General features: G+C 45.8%; 1 protein-coding gene across 1 annotated transcript in view; it reads right to left on the minus strand.

Moving 5' to 3' along the window:
* LOC129713706 (myocardin-related transcription factor A-like) overlaps positions 1-20,147 on the minus strand; it is a 145,603-nt gene that overhangs the window by 57,567 nt on the left and 67,889 nt on the right. Inside the window, 2 exon segments of the mRNA XM_055662957.1 lie at positions 1,107-1,172; positions 15,076-15,195. Coding sequence (XP_055518932.1) covers positions 1,107-1,172; positions 15,076-15,169 — 160 coding nt within the window. The 5' untranslated portion in view covers positions 15,170-15,195.

Raw genomic sequence — 20,147 nt, forward strand, 5'->3', positions numbered from 1 at the left:
ACTGTGTAGGCGGGGCAGGTTTTCTGCTACTGCTTCTTCCCCATTTACTATAGCACACAGAACGTTGGGCAGAAACGTACAAGGGGCAAAACCGAGGGTCTCCGGCCTTGCATTTGACACGGATCGGTTCGGCCGTAAAAACGCTACAAATATCAACTTTTGGCAGCAAATAACATCAGGAAACAGCGAAATCCTGCACGCCACTAAATTCTTCCTCCCATTCAGAATTGACTGGCAGGCTTACCTGTACTGGGCACCGGGAGACATTTTGCTGCTGGTCCAACCAATGCCACCATGCCAGTGACTCTGTCAGCAGCTCTCAGCCAGGAGTTGCCAGGAAACGGCCATGCCACAGTATCCCCAACACCGCAGACTCATTCTAAAGTGCTGCCGAACCGACCACCGACCGGCCACCGCGGCAGATGATGAGTTTTTATGTTTAAATATATTCCGGCTGAGAAGAGACTATCCGGGTTTACATGCACAGCAATTTGCGGAAACACCCTCTCTCTCTCTCTGTGTCTCTCTGTGTCTCTCTCTGACCTGGCAGGCCAAAGGAGGAAGAAGACAGTCGTCACAAGCCCGTCTCTGAAAGGCAGGGCTTGAGGGGGCGGGGAAGGCGGGAGAGGAGATGGTGTGTTTGTGGCTGCGGGGAAGTTGAGCGGTAAGGAAAGAGGGTTCTATGTGGATTGCTAGATTCAATAGTTAAAAACCCTTACTCTGGACAGCAGCACCCTTGAACCCCACCACCGTCCTGTTTCATCCAACGCCTAGGCTTGTGTAATGCTGATTCTACACTGCTGCTGACATCTTAAAAAGGCAAGCTGCACATGCTGGAGGAAAGTGAAAGACAAGCTCATTCTGAACAGCTCGACTCTGTGTGTGTGTGTGTGTGTGTGTGTGTGTGTGTGTTTGTGTTTGTGCACGCATAAAACACTTATCACACGGAAAAATACAAAGGCTGCTGAGAATGAGGATGCAACCATTTTGCAACTGTGTGCATAGGCTAATGGTGGTGTCAAAATGGTACCATAAACTGTGATTAAAATGGGACGTGCAGCCGCCCGGCTCCTGCTATGAGTGAGCGCTGAGCACCAAGTACTTACGTGGCATGATTCCCTGGCTGGCCAACTCTTCGCGTGTCCGCCGCTGCTGAAGCTTCAGTTGCAGCACTGCCGGAGAGAAGGGACAGACATGGTTAGTGCCACTGAGCGGGTGCTTCAACGCCCCGCTTTGAGAAAGTTCTCCATTTCCAACTCCACTCTTTTGCAGAAGTGGCAATCGACCGAGGGTTTCCGCCCAGCTGCCTCGACGTAGGAAATAGCAGGGCAGCGTGTCATGCTGACAAGCTCCACAAGCAGATAGGACCACTTTGTCTCCTGCCATAAATAAAACGTTGAAGGTTTAAGTTCTCTGTACGACACTTTGCAACGTACATTTTAAAAGCGCTGCTTCTAGGCAAACCACAAGGCAGTTGTGAAAGTAAGTCAAAGTACTGCATCTCACGGCAGCAGAGCAGGACCTGACGTTGCAAGTCAAGAGATTACTATCAAACCGTGACAGGATCCACAGGATGGTTGGCAGAGAGGAAACACGGCCTAGACAGGCAAAGACAAGGTCTAGGATCCCAGTGATTTCATGTTCTTCCAGTGAGTGACCTAGAAAGCCCACACTGTCTGCTAGGGCAGCACGGTGGCGCAGTGGTAGAGTCTCTGCCTCACTGCGCCAGAGACCAGGGATCGATCCCAACTACGGGTGCTGTCGGTACGGAGTTTGTACGTTCTCCCCGGGACCTGCGTGGGTTTTCCCCGGGTGCTCCGTTTTCCTTCCACACTCCAAAAATGCACGGGTTTGTAGGTTAATTGGCTTTGGCAAAAGCTGTAAATTGTCTCTGCCTCAGAGGGCGGTGGAGGCCGCTTTCAAGAGGGAGCTAGATAGGGCTCTTAAAGATAGCGGAGTCAGGGGATATGGGGAGAAGGCAGGAACGGAGTACTGATTGGGGATGATCAGCCATGAGGGCCAAATGGCCTACTCCTGCACCTATTGTCTCTTGTCTATTGTGCCTAGTCTGTAGGATAGTGCTAGTGTACGGGGAATTGCTGGTCGGGGCGGACTCGGTGGGCCGAAGGGCCTGTTTCCACATTGTATCTCTAAGCAAACCACACAGCAGGGCTTGCATTTCTGCCCCAGTTTCCCCCCCAATCCGTTGGAAACTACAGATACTGGAATCTTGAGTTTAACATCAACGCGCTAGAGTAACTGAGCAGGTCAGGTATCATCTGTGGAGGGTCTGAAGATCTGAAACCTATTCCCTCCACAGATGCTGCCTGACTCGCTGAGATACTCGAGCACTCTGTGGTGTTCAGCACCAATTTTATTACTGGCCAAGATTCACTTTGAAATTGCAATTGACACTGGTCCATAACGTTCACATCTCTGTATACTCCAGGTTCTCTACTTCCAGGAGCAACACACTCAAATTGTCCCGAGCTGTCTTCATACCCGTCACCAGATCTGTGACCTGCTCAACTCATTTCTCACACTCAAATTACGTGCAGTTCACTGACCAGAACTGGATGAGCAAAGCTACTCCACCATAGTTTCCACCACAAAGTTCAACACTCCACTGTTGAAACCCCAAGAATTGAGAATCTAGCCACAAGATTGAACGGTAACACTATTAGTCTAGTTTGAAGGCAAACAGGCCATTGCATGTCTCCTCAGAAACATAGAAATATAGAAAATAGGTGCAGGAGGAGGCCATTCGGCCCTTCGAGCCAGCACCGCCATTCATTGTGATCACGGCTGATCGTCCCCAATCAGTAACCCGTGCCTGCCTTCTCCCCATATCCCTTGATTCCACTAGCCTCTACCTAACGCTCTCTTAAATCCATCCAGCGATTTGGTCTCCACTGCCCTCTGTGGCAGGGAATTCCACAAAGAGACAGCCAGTGAGGCAGAAATGTACACAAACGCAGGCTATTCCATATGGTAGACAAAAATGCTGGAGAAACTCAGCAGGTGAGGCAGCATCTATGGAGCGAAGGAAATAGGCAACGTTTCTGGGTCGAAACCCTTCTTCAGACTCAATACCTTCTGAAGAAGGGTTTCGACCCAAAATGTTGCCTATTTCCTTCACTCCATTGTTGCTGCCTCACCCGCTGAGTTTCTCCAGCATTTTTGTCTACCTTAGACAGATGAATGGATTGGGAGAGAGGTGGATGATGTTTGTTTGGATGGAAGCAAGCTGCACGATGGAGGCAGTATACGAACAGAATGCGTACTGGATGAAAAGGTTAGGAATAGGGTGATTCATCAACTGGCAATGACTAATTCTGTGTCAGATTTTGCCTGAGAATTCTCCCGAGTCTAACCTTGGCTACGTTAAAACTGTTCTGTTAATGCAGACTTGTATTGAATGGAAATTCCATGGATAACACAACATGGACATAGTAAGAAACACTTCTGAAGCAAGATGCCGTAGGGAATAATGATTAAATGTGGGAGTACAAGAAAGGAACTGTAGTCTCACAATTTGAAGGTAGCCTTTATGACTAAGAGACATCAAATATGATTTTGTTCCATCATAAAGCAAATGTCCCTGATTCTTCAGGGGGTTAGTTAGTCTGACCACATCACTCCTGACAAAGGATGGTATTAAGAATAATATCACCCACATTAAATAGGGCCAACAGCAGAGATTTTATTCACTTCAGGAACTCATGACGAAACACACTGAATAAGGACGAGCTGGAACAGATTGTGGGAGAAACCAAAAGAGCAAGGAGTTTGCGAACCTGAAACTACAAGAAAGAGCGAGCTGCAGGTTCAATTTCAACACAATGAAGCTGTGGGGAAGGGGAAGTAGATGGAGGATGGTGCATTTGCAGTTTGGAAGGAGGAAAATGCTGCTGCTTCACTTTCCAAGATGCTCTGCGGGAACCGAATCAAAATACAATACAATACAATACAATTTATTTGTCACTTGAACCTCATAGAGGCTCAAATGAAATGTTGTTTCTGCAGTCAAACACACAAGAAAAAAAAAGACCAAAGACACAACACAATTTACACAGACATCCATAACAGCGCATCTCCACCTCGCTGTGATGGAAGGCAAAAAAAACGTTAAAAAAAAAAAAAAAAAAAAAAAAAAAAAAAAAAAAAAAAAAAAAATAGAACATCAAGTAACTGCAGTTAGACAAAAATGCTGGAGAAACTCAGCGGGTGAGGCAGTATCTATGGAGCGAAGGAAATAGGTGACGTTTCGGGTCGAGACCCTTCTTCACACCCGAAACGTCACCCCTTCCTTCTCTCCAGGGACGCTGCCTGTCCAGCTGAGTCACTCCAGCGTTTGGCATCTATCTTCGGTTTCAACCAGCATCTGCAGTTCCTTCGTACACCTCCAGTAACTAGTGTGCTGCACAATGAACCAGAAAGTCGAATGGACCAGCCACAGGGTCAGTGACCTGGGTGCGACCCTGACTACGGGTGCTGTCTGTATAGAGTTTGCATGTCAGAATTAAGGGACAGAAGTTTAGGGGTAATATGAGGGGGAACTTCTTTACTCAGAGAGTGGTAGCGGTGTGGAATGAGCTTCCAGTGGAAGTAGTGAAGGCAGGTTCATTGGTATCATTTAAAAATAAATTGGATAGGCATATGGATGAGAAGGGAATGGAGGGTTATGGTATGAGTGCAGGCAGGTGGGACTAAGGGGAAAAAAAATTTGTTCGGCACGGACTTGTAGGGCCGAGATGGCCTGTTTCCGTGCTGTAATTGTTATATGGTTATATGGTTATGTCCTCCCAGTGGCCTGCGTGGGTTTTCTCCAAGATCTTCAGTTTCCTCCCACACTCCAAAGACGTTGTTGGCTTCGTGTAAATGTAAAAAATTGTCCAGCAAAAGGTATAAAATGTCAATATGCACACCTCCAGATTCAGGGACAGTTTCTTCCCAGCTGTTATCAGGCAACTGAACCATCCAACCAAACCTAGAGCGCAGTCCTGAACTACTATCTACCTCATTGGTGACCCTCGGATTATCTTTGATCGGACTTTACTGGGTTTATCTTGCACTGCGCGTTATTCCCTTATCATGTATCTGCACACTGCGAATGGCTCGACTATAATCATGTATTGTCTTTCCGCTGACTGGTAAGCAAGCAACAAAAGCTTTTCACTGTACCTCAGTGCATGTGGCAATAAACAAAACTGAACTTATCAGGGGCGCTTCCGGCTTACAAGACAACTCTGGCGAGAGAGCAAGATAAATTTTGTTGTGAATTGAAAGACTGAAAGCATGACAACTACAGATAAGCACTGGGATGTGATAGCTTCATGAATGTCCCTCTCAACCCGAAAGAAACATTTCAAATATAGATGCAGAATTATTATTGAGTTGAAGGATGCACCACACAGCACATCTTACACATAGGCACAGCAGGAACTAAAGGGATTGATGAGGCATGTGGAAAGATGTCCATAGGCAAAATGCTAAGCAATAATTCTTTAATAGCTGTTGATCACTGATTACAATCAGAGTGCCTTTAAAAAATGGTGCAATGACTCAAACATCAGGAGGTTGATGGGTGAATAAAAATAACTTCACTATTTTAATATCTCTCCTTTATAGAGGCGTGTTTCTCTCTACATTTACATCTATTATTAAAATTGGTCAATCATTTTTGTGTACACAAGGAGTGGTGGGTGGATGGAACAAGCTGCCAGAGGAGGTAATTGAGGTCATTCGACAGGTATATGAATAGGACAGAGGGACAATCAGCATCTCTGGATAGAAGGAATGGCCCACGTTTCGGGTCGAGACCCTTCCTCAGAGTCAGAGACCCGAAACGTCACCCTTTCCTTCTCTCCAGAGATGCTGCCTGGCCCGCCGAGTTCCTCCAGCATTTTGTGTCTATCTTCAGTTCATTCCCTACACATGGATAGGACAGGTTTGGAGGGATGTGGAAGGACTTGGAGGACTAGACAAGGCAAGGCAACTTCATTTATATAGCACATTTCATACACGAGGCAGACTCAAAGTGCTTCACATAAAAACATGTCATACAATAAAATGAAATAATAAAATGAAATAAAATAGAACTAAAAGAAAAGAAAAGCAAAATTAAAAATGCATTATAAAAAGTGCAAAAGTTAAAAGTGCAATGTAGTTAAGATTTAGCTGAAAGCTAAAGTAAACATAAAAGTTTTCAGTCTTGTTTTAAAAGTGGTCAAAGTTGAGGCAAGTCTTAAATCTTCAGGAAGTTTATTCCAGTTATTTGTTGCATAGTAACTAAATCCTGCTTTCCCATGTTTTGTATTTACTCTGGGAATCACTAACAGATTGGTTTCAGAAGATCTTAGCGGTCTAGAAGGCTTATATAGTGGAAGCATGTCAGTGATATACTTAAGTCCTAAACCTTGTAGTGATTTATAGGTGAGCAGCAGGATTTTAAAATCAATTCTCTGACATACAGGGAGCCAATGTAAGGATTTAAGAATTGGTGTAATGTGTTCAAATTAAGTGTAGTGTAGCTGGGATATGTTGGCCTGTGTGGGCAAGTTGGGCCGGAGGGCCTGTTTCTACACTGCATCACTCTATGACGACCAAATGAAGATTCTATGAGATGGCTTGTGCAAAGATGTACACAGGCCAGTGAAAGCTTTTCTTGACACCCTCCACTTTGATAAGTTCCTCGTCCAAAACCCAAACCTTCCATATCAGAGTTATTCAGAAGGAAGAAAAAAGAAGAACCTCAACCCAAATATAACTTCATGGCCTCCATGCAGGTCCTCGGCCAACTTCTCCCTCCAATATAATTTATTTATAAAGATCTTGCATATAGACTAATCAGCTGCAGAACACCGAGCTATAATTACATTTTCACAGCTATTTTAATTTATTGTGGCATCAGTAAAACTAATAATAAGAATGAAGTAAACATCAATATTAAATCATATCATGCCACAGTACGAAAAGCTGACTAGCAGTGTTAAATCGATTGAAAGCATTATCCAATTAAGTCAGCTCATTAAAGATAGACACAAAATGTTGGAGTAACTCAGCGGGACAGGCAGAATCTCTGGAGAGAAGGAATGGGTGACGTTTCGGGTTGAAACCCTTCTTTAGACCTCACAGTTCTCCTTAAATAGTTCTCCTGTTCAAGTATGTTTCTAATTCCTACTTAATAATTATCATTTAATCTGCTTCGACACTGACACAAACAATGTAATCCTGATCATTACAGAAGTGTCTTGGTATTCAAAGTCACCATCTATAATTAAGCAACCGTGAAACGTGGGTTCAGTAATTAATGGGAATGGCAAATAGTACAGCACACAGCGGCACAGCAGGTGGAGCTGCTGCCTCACAGCACCAGAGACCCGGGTTCGATCCCGACCTCGGGTGCTGTCTGTGTGGAGTCTGAAGAAGGGTCCCGACCCGAAACATCACTTGTCCATGTTCTCCAGTGATGCGGCGTGACCCGCTTAGTTACTCCAGCACTTTGTGTCTTTGGGGTGGCACAGTGACACAGCAGTAGAGTTGGTGCCTTCCAGCACCAGAGACCAGAGTTAGATCCTGACTGCGGAAGCTGTCTGTAAGGAGTTTATTAGAGGAGCAGCACCTCATATTCCGCTTGGGCAGTCTGCACCCTAGCGGCATAAACATTGACCTCCAATTTCCGGGAGTCCTTGCTGTCTCCTCCCCTTCTCAGCTCTCCCTCAGCCCTCGGGCTACTCCTCTTCCTTTCTTCTTTATTCTCCCCCCCCCATATCAGTCTGAAGAAGGGTTTCGGCCCGAAAATGTTGCCTATTTCCTTCGCTCCATAGATGCTGAGTTTCTCCAGCACTTTTGTCTACATTCGATATTCCAGCATCTGCAGTTCCTTCTTAAAAACATTGTACGACCTCCCTGGGACCGCGTGGATTTTCTCCGGGTTCATCCCACACTCCAAAGACGTGCAGATTTGTAGGTTAATTGGCTTTGGTATAGTGATACATTTTCCCTAGTGTGTAGGATAGTGCTATTGTACTGGTCGGGATGGACCGAAAGTCCCGTTTCCGCACTGCTTCTCTAAAGTCTAAAACAGTGGTTCCCAACGTGGGGCGTACGCCCCACGGGGGGGCAATTTGATTTTTAAGGGGGGCAATTGCGCACGACTGAGGAGGTCTGGGTCCAAATTTTCGATTTTAATTTTTTTGGTTTTTCCATCAGGTAAACATATGTAGTTTATGTTTCAGATGTTATTTTGAGTAAATAATTTTTTTGGGGTAAAAAAGGTCTTTATTGTGTAGTTATTACATAATCACCGCGCCATCGCTCTTCATGCACGTCGCACGAAACGCGCAAGGTCATGGGAGAACCTTATTTATTGAATTGGATTTAGAAATGCGATTCAAAGAGCTTTTGCTAAGTTACCCTTATAATATCTATTTCCTCCGTTTTCTCTCAAGGGAAAGCAAGGGGGGGGGGGCATCAGGATTTTAGAGGTGATTAGGTGGGGCATGGCCAAAAAAAGGTTGGGAACCACTGGTCTAAAAGGTACCTTGGGCTTTATTGCAGGGGGCTTGGAATACCTATACAAGGAAATCTTGTGGGAGCATCGCAGAGCTACTGTGAAAACACACCCAGACTAATGTGCAAATTTTATGTCTCATTAACCAGTTAAAAAAAACAAATCCAGCATTTTAGGCAAATCACTTCTTGAAGGTTTGTCCTCGGATAAGAGATTGATCATGACTATTCAATACTCAATGAAGGTTAGAAGGAAGAAAGATCATCTTACAGAAACAAAGATAATTATTAGGGGACTAAGTGACCTTGAAAATCCAAATCCTCTAGCGAGTTTAGAATGCTTTGAACAAACATATTAGTGTCAAGGGGTTGTCTCACTTTCACGACCTAATTCACGACCTTTGCCCTTGACTCGTACTCGCAGCGAGGTCGTAGGTAGATCGTGATGCTAGTCGTAGGTACTCGTGGCATCAAGTAGGTCGGGGCGTTTTTCTAGCCTGATGAAAAATGTCCACGAGTAAAAAAGGTCGTGAATTAGGTCGTGAGAGTGAGACAGGCCCTTAAGGCAGCACCCTCATCCACACACTTTTTCCTCACAACACTCAAAGCCCTGTTAGTGCCCTTTTACTGGTTTACGTTTGTTCAAATGGCTTTTAATTTCCTTCCCCGTATCTAGAATTAAACTAACTGGCCTAGAATATCCAGTGTAGACAAAAATCCTGGAGAAACTCAGCGGGTGAGGCAGCATCTATGGAGCGAAGGAATAGGTGACGTTTGAAGGTGAAGAAGGGTCTCGACCCAAAACGTCACCTATTCCTTCGCTCCATAGACGCTGCCTCACCCGCTGAGTTTCTCCAGCATTTTTGTCTACCTTCGATTTTTCCAGCATCTGCAGTTCCTTCATAAATAGAATATCCAGTTTATGCTTCACTGTGCTGAACATAAAATTTGTCAAACCCTACACAATCGGAGCTTGGACAATTATAGGCTCACAAACAAAATTGTCTTCTCATCTTCCTCTGTCACTGATGAATCATCTGAAACCCAAAAGGTGGGGAAGAAGATTGCAATCTTCACGTGGTCCGCCCTGTTTCGACGAATGCAATCAACCTGGCGTGCACAATCAAATAAGATCAAATGGAACAAGTTGTCCTACAACTTTAGGCTGTGCACGCCATACGCAAGAAGATGAAAAGAAGAAGAAAAAGAAGAACACCAAAAGGTGACTTATCCAACTAGAAACTTTGCTGGAGTACTCAGCGGGACAGGCAGCATCCCTGGTGAGAAGGAATGGGTGATGTTTCGGGTCATCGAAGCATAGATAGAAACATCGAAAATAGGTGCAGGAGTAGGCCATTCGGCCCTTCGAGCCTGCACCGCCATTCAATATGATCATGGCTGATCATCCAACTCAGTATCCTGTACCTGCCTTCTCTCCATACCCTCTGATCCCCTTAGCCACAAGGGCCACATCTAACTCCCTCTTAAATATTGCCAATGAACTGGCCTCAACTACCTTCTGTGGCAGAGAATTCTGTGTCGAGACCCTCCGTCAAACTGAGAGTCAGGGGAGAGGGAAACTGGAGGTACGAAAAGGCACAGAACCAGGTTTGTAGGTGAATTGGCCTCTAAATTGCCTCGAGTTTGCAGGGAGCGAATGAGAAAGTGAGACAACATTGAACTAGTGTGAATGGGGGGGGGGGGGGGGGGGGGGGGGGGGGGGTATGGGCGGGGGGGGGACTCAGCGGTCTGAAGGCCGTGCTTCCATGCTGTATTTGTCAATCAAATCAATCCTTCATACCATAATTCAGATTTCAATCTTCCGTATCGCAAGAATGTTAGCGTGGTCACTTTGGAGAGCAGTTAAGGCTCAGCCATCTTGCTGTGGTTCACATGCAGGGCAAATTAGATACATTTAGCAGGATTTAATGAATCAGGTGGGGGTATTTTCTTTACAGAAGTCTGACAGTTACACGGTCACCATGACTGACGTAGGCGTTTTCTTCAACATCTGTTTAATTACCCAAATTAATAAAACCCCCACTGGCACTGTGGCATGCATATCCAGATCATTAGATCAGACCCTCTGGGTTTTGCGTTTACACATCCACTGCACGACTGTGACAAACATTCCTGCCTTCCTGCCTCAGTCCTTTATCAGAAAGCACGACTAACCTTGTTTGAAACAGCAGTGACTGTGCTGGAGGCTGTCAGTGCAACAGTGTCCTGGCCATGTGCTGCCTCCAGTGACAGACAGAATCTCGGACAAGACAGATTTAATGGTTTTGCTCTTGTCCAGCATGGTAAAAGGTCGGAACAAACAGCTTTTTCGTGAGCTAAAAACTGTTGCCTGCAGCGGCGAACTTTGACAGTGCAGCGAGAACTCCGGCAACTATGGTTTCCAACTCTTGACACACGATCCCCGGGACTACAGAAGCCGGCTTCAAAGGGAAAAAAAAGAGAGCAAATCTCTTTGTTTATAATCTAACAGCCGGGGAAAGATCGGGAGAAGGAAAAAAAAATAAAAAATCACACAGAATAAAATGAGGCTGGACTGTTGTCCAGCAGAAGGAGCCTGCACTTGTATGATGCGGGTCGATATTTGCACGGTCTGCACTTTACAAGGCAGGCAATGCACAGCAACAACTGACTCCATGGAACCAAAATAGTCAACTTGCAGCTGCTTGCCTTGCTCCAATCGACACATGCTTCTTAAATTATTATTATTTTTTTTTAAAAAGGTTTTTAATATCAGAGAATCCATCACGTTCTTTATTTACTTTCTGAGTAACACCACAGGTGTTTGGTCTCTTCATCTTGCAGCCCCCCAGGTCTGTGTTTGATAGGCGACGTTGCGTGTCCGCACAAGCAGCTTATCATGTAGGTAAGCATTGCATCATAAAATGATCCCTCCAAGGTGAACGCCTCTGCTCGAATTTAATTGTCCAAAACCATTTCAAGGGCACAACCAGCCTTTATTACTACTGGTGGACGAAAGTGCTGGTGAAACTCAGCGGGTGCGGCAGCATCAATGGAGCGAAGGAAATAGGCAACGTTTCGGGCCGAAACCCTTCTTCAGACTGATGTGGGATGGGAGGAGGGGGGGTTGGGGAGAAGAAAGGAGAAAGGAGAAAGGAAGAGGAGGAGCCAGAGGGCTGAGGGAGAGCTGAGAAGGGGAGGCGACAGCAAGGGCTACCGGAAATTGGAGAAGTCAATGTTCATGCTACTAGGGTGCAGACTGAATCAGCACAGAAAGACCCGTCGGCCCAACTCATCCATGCATACCAAGATGCCCCATCTACTCTCGTCCCATTTACCCATATCCCTCTAAACCTTTCTCTTCCATGTACCCGTCCAAGCATCTTTTATTGAACCTGTCTCAACCGCACCCTCTGGCAGTCTGAAGGAGGGTCCCAATGCGAAACATTAGCTGTCCACTTTCTCCAAAGATGCTGCCTGGCCTGCTGAGATACTCCAGCATTTTGTGTCGACCTCCTCTGTCAGTTTGGTCCATATATCGACCACCCACTGAATGAAAAAGTTGCCCCTCAGGTTCCCATTCCATCTTTCCCCTCTCAACCGTAAACATATGACCTCTGCTTCTTGATTCCCCTACCCTGGGTAAAAGACTCTGTGCATTCACCCTGTCTATTCCCCTCATGATTGTATACACTTCTAGAAGGTCATTGCTCAGCCTCCTAGACTCCAAGGAATAAGGTCCTAACCTGTCCAACCTTTCCCTATAGCTCGGGTCCTCAAGTCCCGGCAACATCCTTGTAAATCCTCTCTGCACACTCGTTCAACCTTAAAATGCCGGTCTACCTTTCCATTACTACTCGAGATCTTTGCGTTCTTCCTTCACTTCTTGTTTATAAATGGATGCAGGTCGCTTCAAATGGAAAAGAATAGGGGTGGCACGGTGGTGCAGCTGTAGATACCAGAGAGCCGGGTTCGATCCCGACCATGGATGCTGTCTATACGGAGTTGGTATGTTTTCCCCATGACCCGTGCTGGTTTTCTCCAGGAGCTCTGGTCTCCTCCCACACTCCAAAGACCTACAGGCTAATTGGCTTTGGTAAAATTGTAAATTGTCCCTAGTGTGTATAAGATAGTGCTAGTGCCCAGGGATCGCTGGCCGGTGTGGACTCGATGGGCCGAAGGGCCTGTTTCCGCGCTGTATCTCTATACTAAGAAAAAACTAATAGTGGGATATTTTCAAATGAATAGACTGCTCATCACTCGGTCAAATGCCCATCATCTATCACATGCTCAAATCTGTTAAATAAAGGGAAATGAGATAATCCTCGTGCAGATCAGCAATCGATTAGTGCAGCTTGAAAGAGAAAAACATATTTAATTCAGTAATTGGTTAAACCAATGCAGACAAAATGGCATGATTAATCTCAGCTTTGGCCTCCATCCGGCTTGCTGTTGAACTCACTTACAAGTGCCAATTTATTTCCCAACCCTGACTGCATTGGTCCTTGGAACAAAAACCCTCAGGAATTGTTTACTTATTAAACAGGATTAGGGAACAATGTGGAGTTCCAGATGCAGCAGATTGCCCAACCATATTAGGAGCCCCGAATGCCCGTTGAAACCACTTCTATTTATTAAAGGTTTTGTCTCGTAAAAGCTCAAATTATGTATTAACAAAGCCTCAAAATAAGAAAACGAGTGTATTATAGAACAGGTAACCTCACCCTTACCTATTCAGCCAGGTGAGGGACTGATGGAAACAGGATACCCTGCCCTGCTCTGCATAGAGTCGTAATCAAGGAAAGAGCGACACAAAATGCTGGAGTAACAGGCAGCGTCTCTGGATAGAAGGAGTGGGTGACGTTTCTGGCCGAGACCCTTCTTCAGACTGAGAGTCAGGGGAGGGGGAGATACAGAGATAAGGCCCGAAACGTTGCCTATTTCCTTCGCTCCATGGATGCTGCTGCACCCGCTGAGTTTCTCCAGCACTTTTGTCTACCGTCACGGAACGCCACGCGCTAGGCGTACGCCGTCAAGACGCCGAATACGACCACAATGCGCCTGCGTGCGTACGCGAGCCGACAGGCCGCTGGCGGGCGAAGATTTCGGTCACTGCAAGGATTTCGGAGCCTCGCGTGATGTCGGGACCAGCCCCGCACAACTCCATACCCCTCCGCGCTTCTAAGTGGGACTGGTCCCGTGCGGCCATACGGTGCCCATACGCCTCCAGCGACCACGAGGTCAGGTAATTTGCGAGCCCAGGTCGCGTAAGTGGGACAGGCCCTTTACATTTGTGATGTTCTAGTCCTGTGGAACCATTCCTTGTGCTTCATTGGTCTTCTTTTCCTAAATTCCGGTAGGGATAGGCCGCTCTTGCACCTTGTATCCATCATCAGATAGAAACATAGAAACATAGAAATTAGGTGCAGGAGTAGGCCATTCGGCCCTTCGAGCCTGCACCGCCATTCAATATGATCATGGCTGATCATCCAACTCAGTATCCCGTACCTTGTTCTCTCCATACCCCCTGATCCCCTTAGCCACAAGGGCCATCTAACTCCCTCTTAAATATAGCCAATGAACTGGCCTCAATGGGTGGCAGAGAGTTCCAGAGATCACCACTCTCTGTGTGAAAAAAGTTCTTCTCATCTCGGTTTTAAAGGGAATCCTTAAGCTGTGACCCCTTGATGATTTATCAATAATGAGCATCCTCGGCATTTTGTTTGTTTTCAGATTATCAAAAACTAATGGAAAGTAAAACCCAAATCACAGTAAACGCAGTATGGAATTAGTTAATATATGTGTGATATAAGAATATATTGTCAAAAAAACGAGAAACTAAGAAATCAATATATATTTTTTTTAAACAGTGATAGGTGCTTGGAATGTGCTGCCATGGATAGTGCGAAAAGACATGATAGTTCTGTTTCAGAGCCGCTTAGATAGGCACGAATATGCAGGCATTGGAGGGATATGGATCACATGCAAGTGGGCAAGGTAAACTTGGTATCATATTGCAGACCTAAAGGCCTGTCCGCGTGCTGTACAGTTCTAAGTTCTACGCGTTGTTCTCTGTCTAAATGATGCATCCCAAACAAGCAGTCATCTTGTTAGTAAACAAAATTGCTGGAGAAACTCAGCGGGTGCAGCAGCATCTATGGAGCGAAGGAAATAGGCAACGTTTCGTCCCGAAACGTTGCCTATTTCCTTCGCTCCATAGATGCTGCCGCACCCGCTGAGTTTCTCCAGCAATTTTGTCTTCCTTCCATTCTCCACCATCGGCAGTTCCTTCTTGAACATCTTGATTAGTAAAGCTAGGTATGTATTCAATCAAGTGCCGGTACTGGCTGTGCTAAAAGAATGTTTTTGTTTTCATACTAAAGCCTTAACGAGAGCTTGATGGGTGCCTCAAAACTTGTCCTCCTTTCAACTCCCTGGCCCACCCACCTTCAGCGACCAATGCCCCCTCCGACCCCATTCCCCACCCCCCCCCCATCCCCCCCCCCCCCCCCCCCCCCCCCCCCCCCCTCCCCCCCTCCCATCGTCACCACAACCAGAAGCAAATCATTTGGTGCGTCTCACCTTGCAGCAACCTCTCCTCCTGTTGGCTGAACGTGGAGTGGCACAGGCGTCTAAGGCGTGGGGAAGTTCGCCCCTCGGTCTCCTGCCCTTCCATCTGAGGGCCCGTTTCACATAAGTGCTCTTTGGGAAGAAAATAAGTAAATAAAGTCAATCCAGTTCACAACCCGATCAGCCCCTTACCTACCTACACTACAGTGTCAGCCAGCACAGAACCGGGCTCTGCGGCTCACCTTGTCCATGCCGACCAAGTTGGCATTCTAGCCCAGTCACATTTGGCCAACATCCCCTCTAAACCTTTCCTACATGTATATCTGTCCAAATGCCTTTTGAAAGCCACACACAAAAAACACTTCTACCTTGAGAGCATGAGAAGGGAGAGGCAGATATTGAAGTATATTGCTTCCGAGGGACAGAATCAAACAAACATTGAAGTACTCAGCAAAGGAGTGCTGGTGTGACTCAGCGGGTCAGGCAGCATCTCTGCAGAACATGGATAGATGATGTTTCGGGTCGGGACCCTTCTTCAGCACTCAGTACTGCTCCATAATCAATGCAAAAGACCCTCACTGGTAGCCGACGCACAAGATTCAACAGTAAAGCTAAGCTGCCTCATGCCTTGCCAAGTACAGTCACCAAAACAAACACAAACTTCAGTCGAAAATAATGCATCCAAGTCTTAATAAAACAGCTGGAAGGAAGTTTCTTCGTCAAAAGAACCAAGGACATCACATAAGCAGCAGTCAAATGACACAATGCGACCACACAAAACATTTGCATTACCAGCATTCACTTCAACGCAAACATTTGGTTGTCCCCAGCTTGAGTCTGGCTGTGTTCCATCTCGTACTCCCTTGCAAGGCTGATAAAACCTCGGAGATGGAGTGGCTCAGGGGAGGGATCACCCCTTCCGTGGGGCAGCAGCATCGGAGCTCGGACTGGGAGCTACTGCCGGATAGAGTTCCAGTCTGCACATTCAACAGGCTGCATCATTGAAACACTCACACCCTGAAGGCAACCTACATCTCCCTTGCTAATCCAACAAAACACAAAGGCAAGATTTAACTCGAATCATGTGGAGAACATTTTTTTAAACCTTCAAAACACACAATGTATTCATAAAAATTTTCAAAGTTTATACATTGCCGAATATGCCAGTCAACAATGTCATCACATGCAATGTTATTTAATTACATAACATTAGCATGACTGCAGTTATTATTTACATACAAACTTCCAGCAGGCTTTTACTGGGGTTTTGACAAATCCCAGTCACTGAATATGAAACGACAGGAGGTCCTTAATGTCGTAGTCCTCCCCACACTGAACCCGCTCAGTGGCAGCACACGTCTGAAGCAAGTTCCTCAGCACAGCGGTAGAGTTGCTGCCTCACAGCGCCAGACACCCGGGTTCAATCCTGACTACGGGTGCTGTCTGACAATTAAACGGGTGCTGTCTGACAATGACAATTAAATTGACTCTGAATTGACTCTGACTCTGACTCTGACTCTGTCTGTAACTTCTTGGGATTTTCTCCACAAACTTGAAATTAAGCCAGGGCAGTGGTAGAAGCCTGGCGCTTACGGCACATTTTAAACTGCAAAGTTTTTGGCTTCAATTTGATTTATTAAACTGAAATTATGTGTGTTTAATTTTTTAATTTGGACCAATTAAAAAAAGGAATAACTGACTAAGCTGCCACTGCAAGTCGGCGCAGGTAGGGGGAGCAGACGAGCACAGCCAACTCATTTACACTGAAGGAGGGTTTTGGCCCAAAACGTTGCCTATTTCCTTCGCTCCATGGATGCTGCTGCACCCGCTGAGTTTCTCCAGCTTTTTTGTCTACCAATTCATTTACACCTTTGGTTCAGGAGGTTCATGTAGATTTGTTATATGGACTGGAACAATGACATTCTTACTTTTACAGCTTTACAGACACATTAGTCACACCACCAACAATAAAAAGTTATTCAAGGAAATCAGACCTACAATAGTGAAAACAAAGTAGGTATTGCAATCAAAGGTCTGTTTATTGTCATGTGTACCAATTAGGGTCAGGTCGGGGAGGGGGGGGAGTTCCCCCTCCCCCCCCCCGCCACGGGTACCATATAATCCCGCGCTACCTGCTCCATGGTCGGATAGTCGGCGACTAAACCGTCTCCCCCACCTGGTTTGCCAGGTGAGGGAGGGGGCTGTGGACACCCAGCAGGACCCAAAACAAGGCCTGTCAAAGGGCAGATGAGCTCCTAGCGAGCCAACGGCCATCCACACACTTCAGTAGAAGTTGCGATCACTGTCGTACACGGCATTGTAAGGCACCGTGCCCGTTGATGTTTTCAACGATGATGATGATGACTAATTAAGGCACAGTGAGACTCGATTACCAGTGGAATCAGTGGTGTGATGTTGGTATTGGTTGGGTGCTGAGGTAGGGTTATGCAGGGTGGTTCAGGAACCCTATAGTTGATGGAAAAAAAACTATTCTTGAACCTGGAAGCAAGTTCTCAAGCTCCTGTAACTTCCTCCCAATGCCCGCGATGAGATGTGGGCATGGCCAGGGTGGGATGGGTCTTCGATGGTACGGGCCACCTTCTTGAGGCAGTGCTTCCTGGAGATCCCTCTGTTGGTGGAGGGGGGCCAGTACATGTAAAGGACTGGGGCAATGTCCACCACTTTTTGTCATCGCCTTCGTTCTTGAGGGTGTTCGAATTACCAAGCCAAACCATGATGTGGGAAGCACACTGAGTCAGTAATCACAGTCGACAGATTTGGCTCCATTTTCAAATCCCAGTTGTTATCGGTGTGAAGTTCTTGACCTGCCCATGAAGCCCCATTGTCCTGGTGGCTTGCATCACAGCTTGGTTTGGGAACATCCAGCATAGGGTATGAGCGTGTGAAAGCGTGCATCAACAGACTCAGGAACAGCTTCTTCTCCTCCATTATCATGCTTCTGAAGGGACCTTCCATAAGCTAGGGTACTGCCCAACTCATCTCTACCCTCCTTGTGGACATTGGACTTTGTCTATGGAACTGATGTGCTACAATGCCGAAAACGATATTTTGCACTCCGTATCTTCCCCTTTGCTCTATCGATTGTAGACATAGAAACATAGAAATTAGGTGCAGGTGTAGGCCATTCGGCCCTTCGAGCCTGCACCGCCATTCAATATGATCATGGCTGATCATCCAACTCAGTATCCCGTACCTGCCTTCTCTCCATACCCTCTGATCCCCTTAGCCACAAGGGCCACATCTAACTCCCTCTTAAATATAGCCAATGAACTGGCCTCGACTACCCTCTGTGGCAGAGAGTTCCAGAGACTCACCACTCTCTGTGTGAAAAAAGTTCTTCTCATCTCGGTTTTAAAGGATTTCCCCCTTATCCTTAAGCTGTGACCCCTTGTCCTGGACTTCCCCAACATCGGGAACAATCTTCCTGCATCTAGCCTGTCCAATCCCTTAAGAATTTTGTAAGTTTCTATAAGATCCCCTCTCAATCTCCTAAATTCTAGAGAGTATAAACCAAGTCTATCCAGTCTTTCTTCATAAGACAGTCCTGACATCCCAGGAATCAGTCTGGTGAACCGTCTCTGCACTCCCTCTATGGCAATAATGTCCTTCCTCAGATTTGGAGAACAAGTTTAGTTTGACATGATTGTATTTATGTATGGTATGGTACATGGTTGCATTTATGTTATGTATGACATTATCTGATCTGTGAGGATCAGATAATGTCAAAACAATTGAGACTTTCCTGCCGCTGTGGTATGTCTGTATGTCATGGAATTTTGTCCCATCTTATGAAGCTTTAAAAAGTACATTCATAATCAATGGTGCCTTGTTTCAAAGTTGATTAGACATATCACAACATATTTATATACCCAGTCTATCTTGGAGTGAAGAGTAACAGAAGCCTGCAGAAATCGTTCAAGAATGAGTAATAGATAATTGTTGCTCCATACTGGATCTAAAAAGCAATTAGATAATGATGCAAACAAGCTGCAGACTATAAAATATAGACACAAGGTACTGGTTTATTTTAGTCACGTGTACCAAGATAGTGAAAAACTTGACTGGACTTTGTCTTGCACTAAACATTATTCCCTTTATCCTGTTTCTGCACACTATGGATGGCTCGATTGTAATCAAGTGTCGTCTTTCCACTGACTGGATGGCACGCAACAAAAAGCTTTTCACTGTACCTTGTGACAAAGTTTAGTTTAGTTCAGAGATACAGCACGGAAACAGGCCCTTCGGGTCGGTGTCGACCAGCAGTCCCTGCACATTAACACTATCCTACACCCACTAGTAACATCTTTTTACATTTACTAAGCCAATTAACCTACAAACCTATACGTCTATGTGCTATACTATGAGTACAAACAAGCAAGATGGGTAATGCTAAGAGAACAATACCATTACGAGAAAGTGCAAATAAAAAAATGCAAGGGCTACAATGAGGTAGATTGGGAGATCAAGACTATGACAACAGGGAAGCAGCGGCTCCTGAATTTGGTAGTTTGTGCTTTTAAGGTTCTGTATTTTTGTGCCTGATGAGGGGATGAGTGGGGTGCAAATGCCGCTTGATCATGTTGGGAGTGGGGATTCTGTGGATTGCCACTCCAACTCTTTTATTATTGTGCACCAGTGGTGGTATCTCCATGTCCAGAAGCCCCTCCTCTCTTGCAGGAGGATGCGTTCAGTGCAGCTCCACAAGCTACCTGCTGCATCGGACCTTAAAAATATATCCTTCATTTGCCTGAAAGCCTATTCTGGAAGCCCAGATCATTTGCCTCCCAGCTCATTTAGGGTTAGGAAGAAGGTTAGGAAGCACAGCCTGAAGCAATAACCAGTTTCATTATGTGTAGGAAGCCCTTCAGCCCACCGGGTCCGCGCCGGCCAGCGATCCCTGCACATTAACACTATCCTACACCCACTGGGGATCATTTTTACATTTAATAGTTTAATAGTTAATTATTTGGTCTTTAAGTCTTGAAGTATTTATTGCTTTCAGGTATTGTCCATATTGTATTTTATGTATTTTTGTCTGCTTTCATTCAGAGTGTGTGGGTTTG

This window comes from Leucoraja erinacea, chromosome 37, assembly GCF_028641065.1.
Source record: "Leucoraja erinacea ecotype New England chromosome 37, Leri_hhj_1, whole genome shotgun sequence".
NCBI classification, from domain to species: Eukaryota; Metazoa; Chordata; class Chondrichthyes; order Rajiformes; family Rajidae; genus Leucoraja; species Leucoraja erinaceus.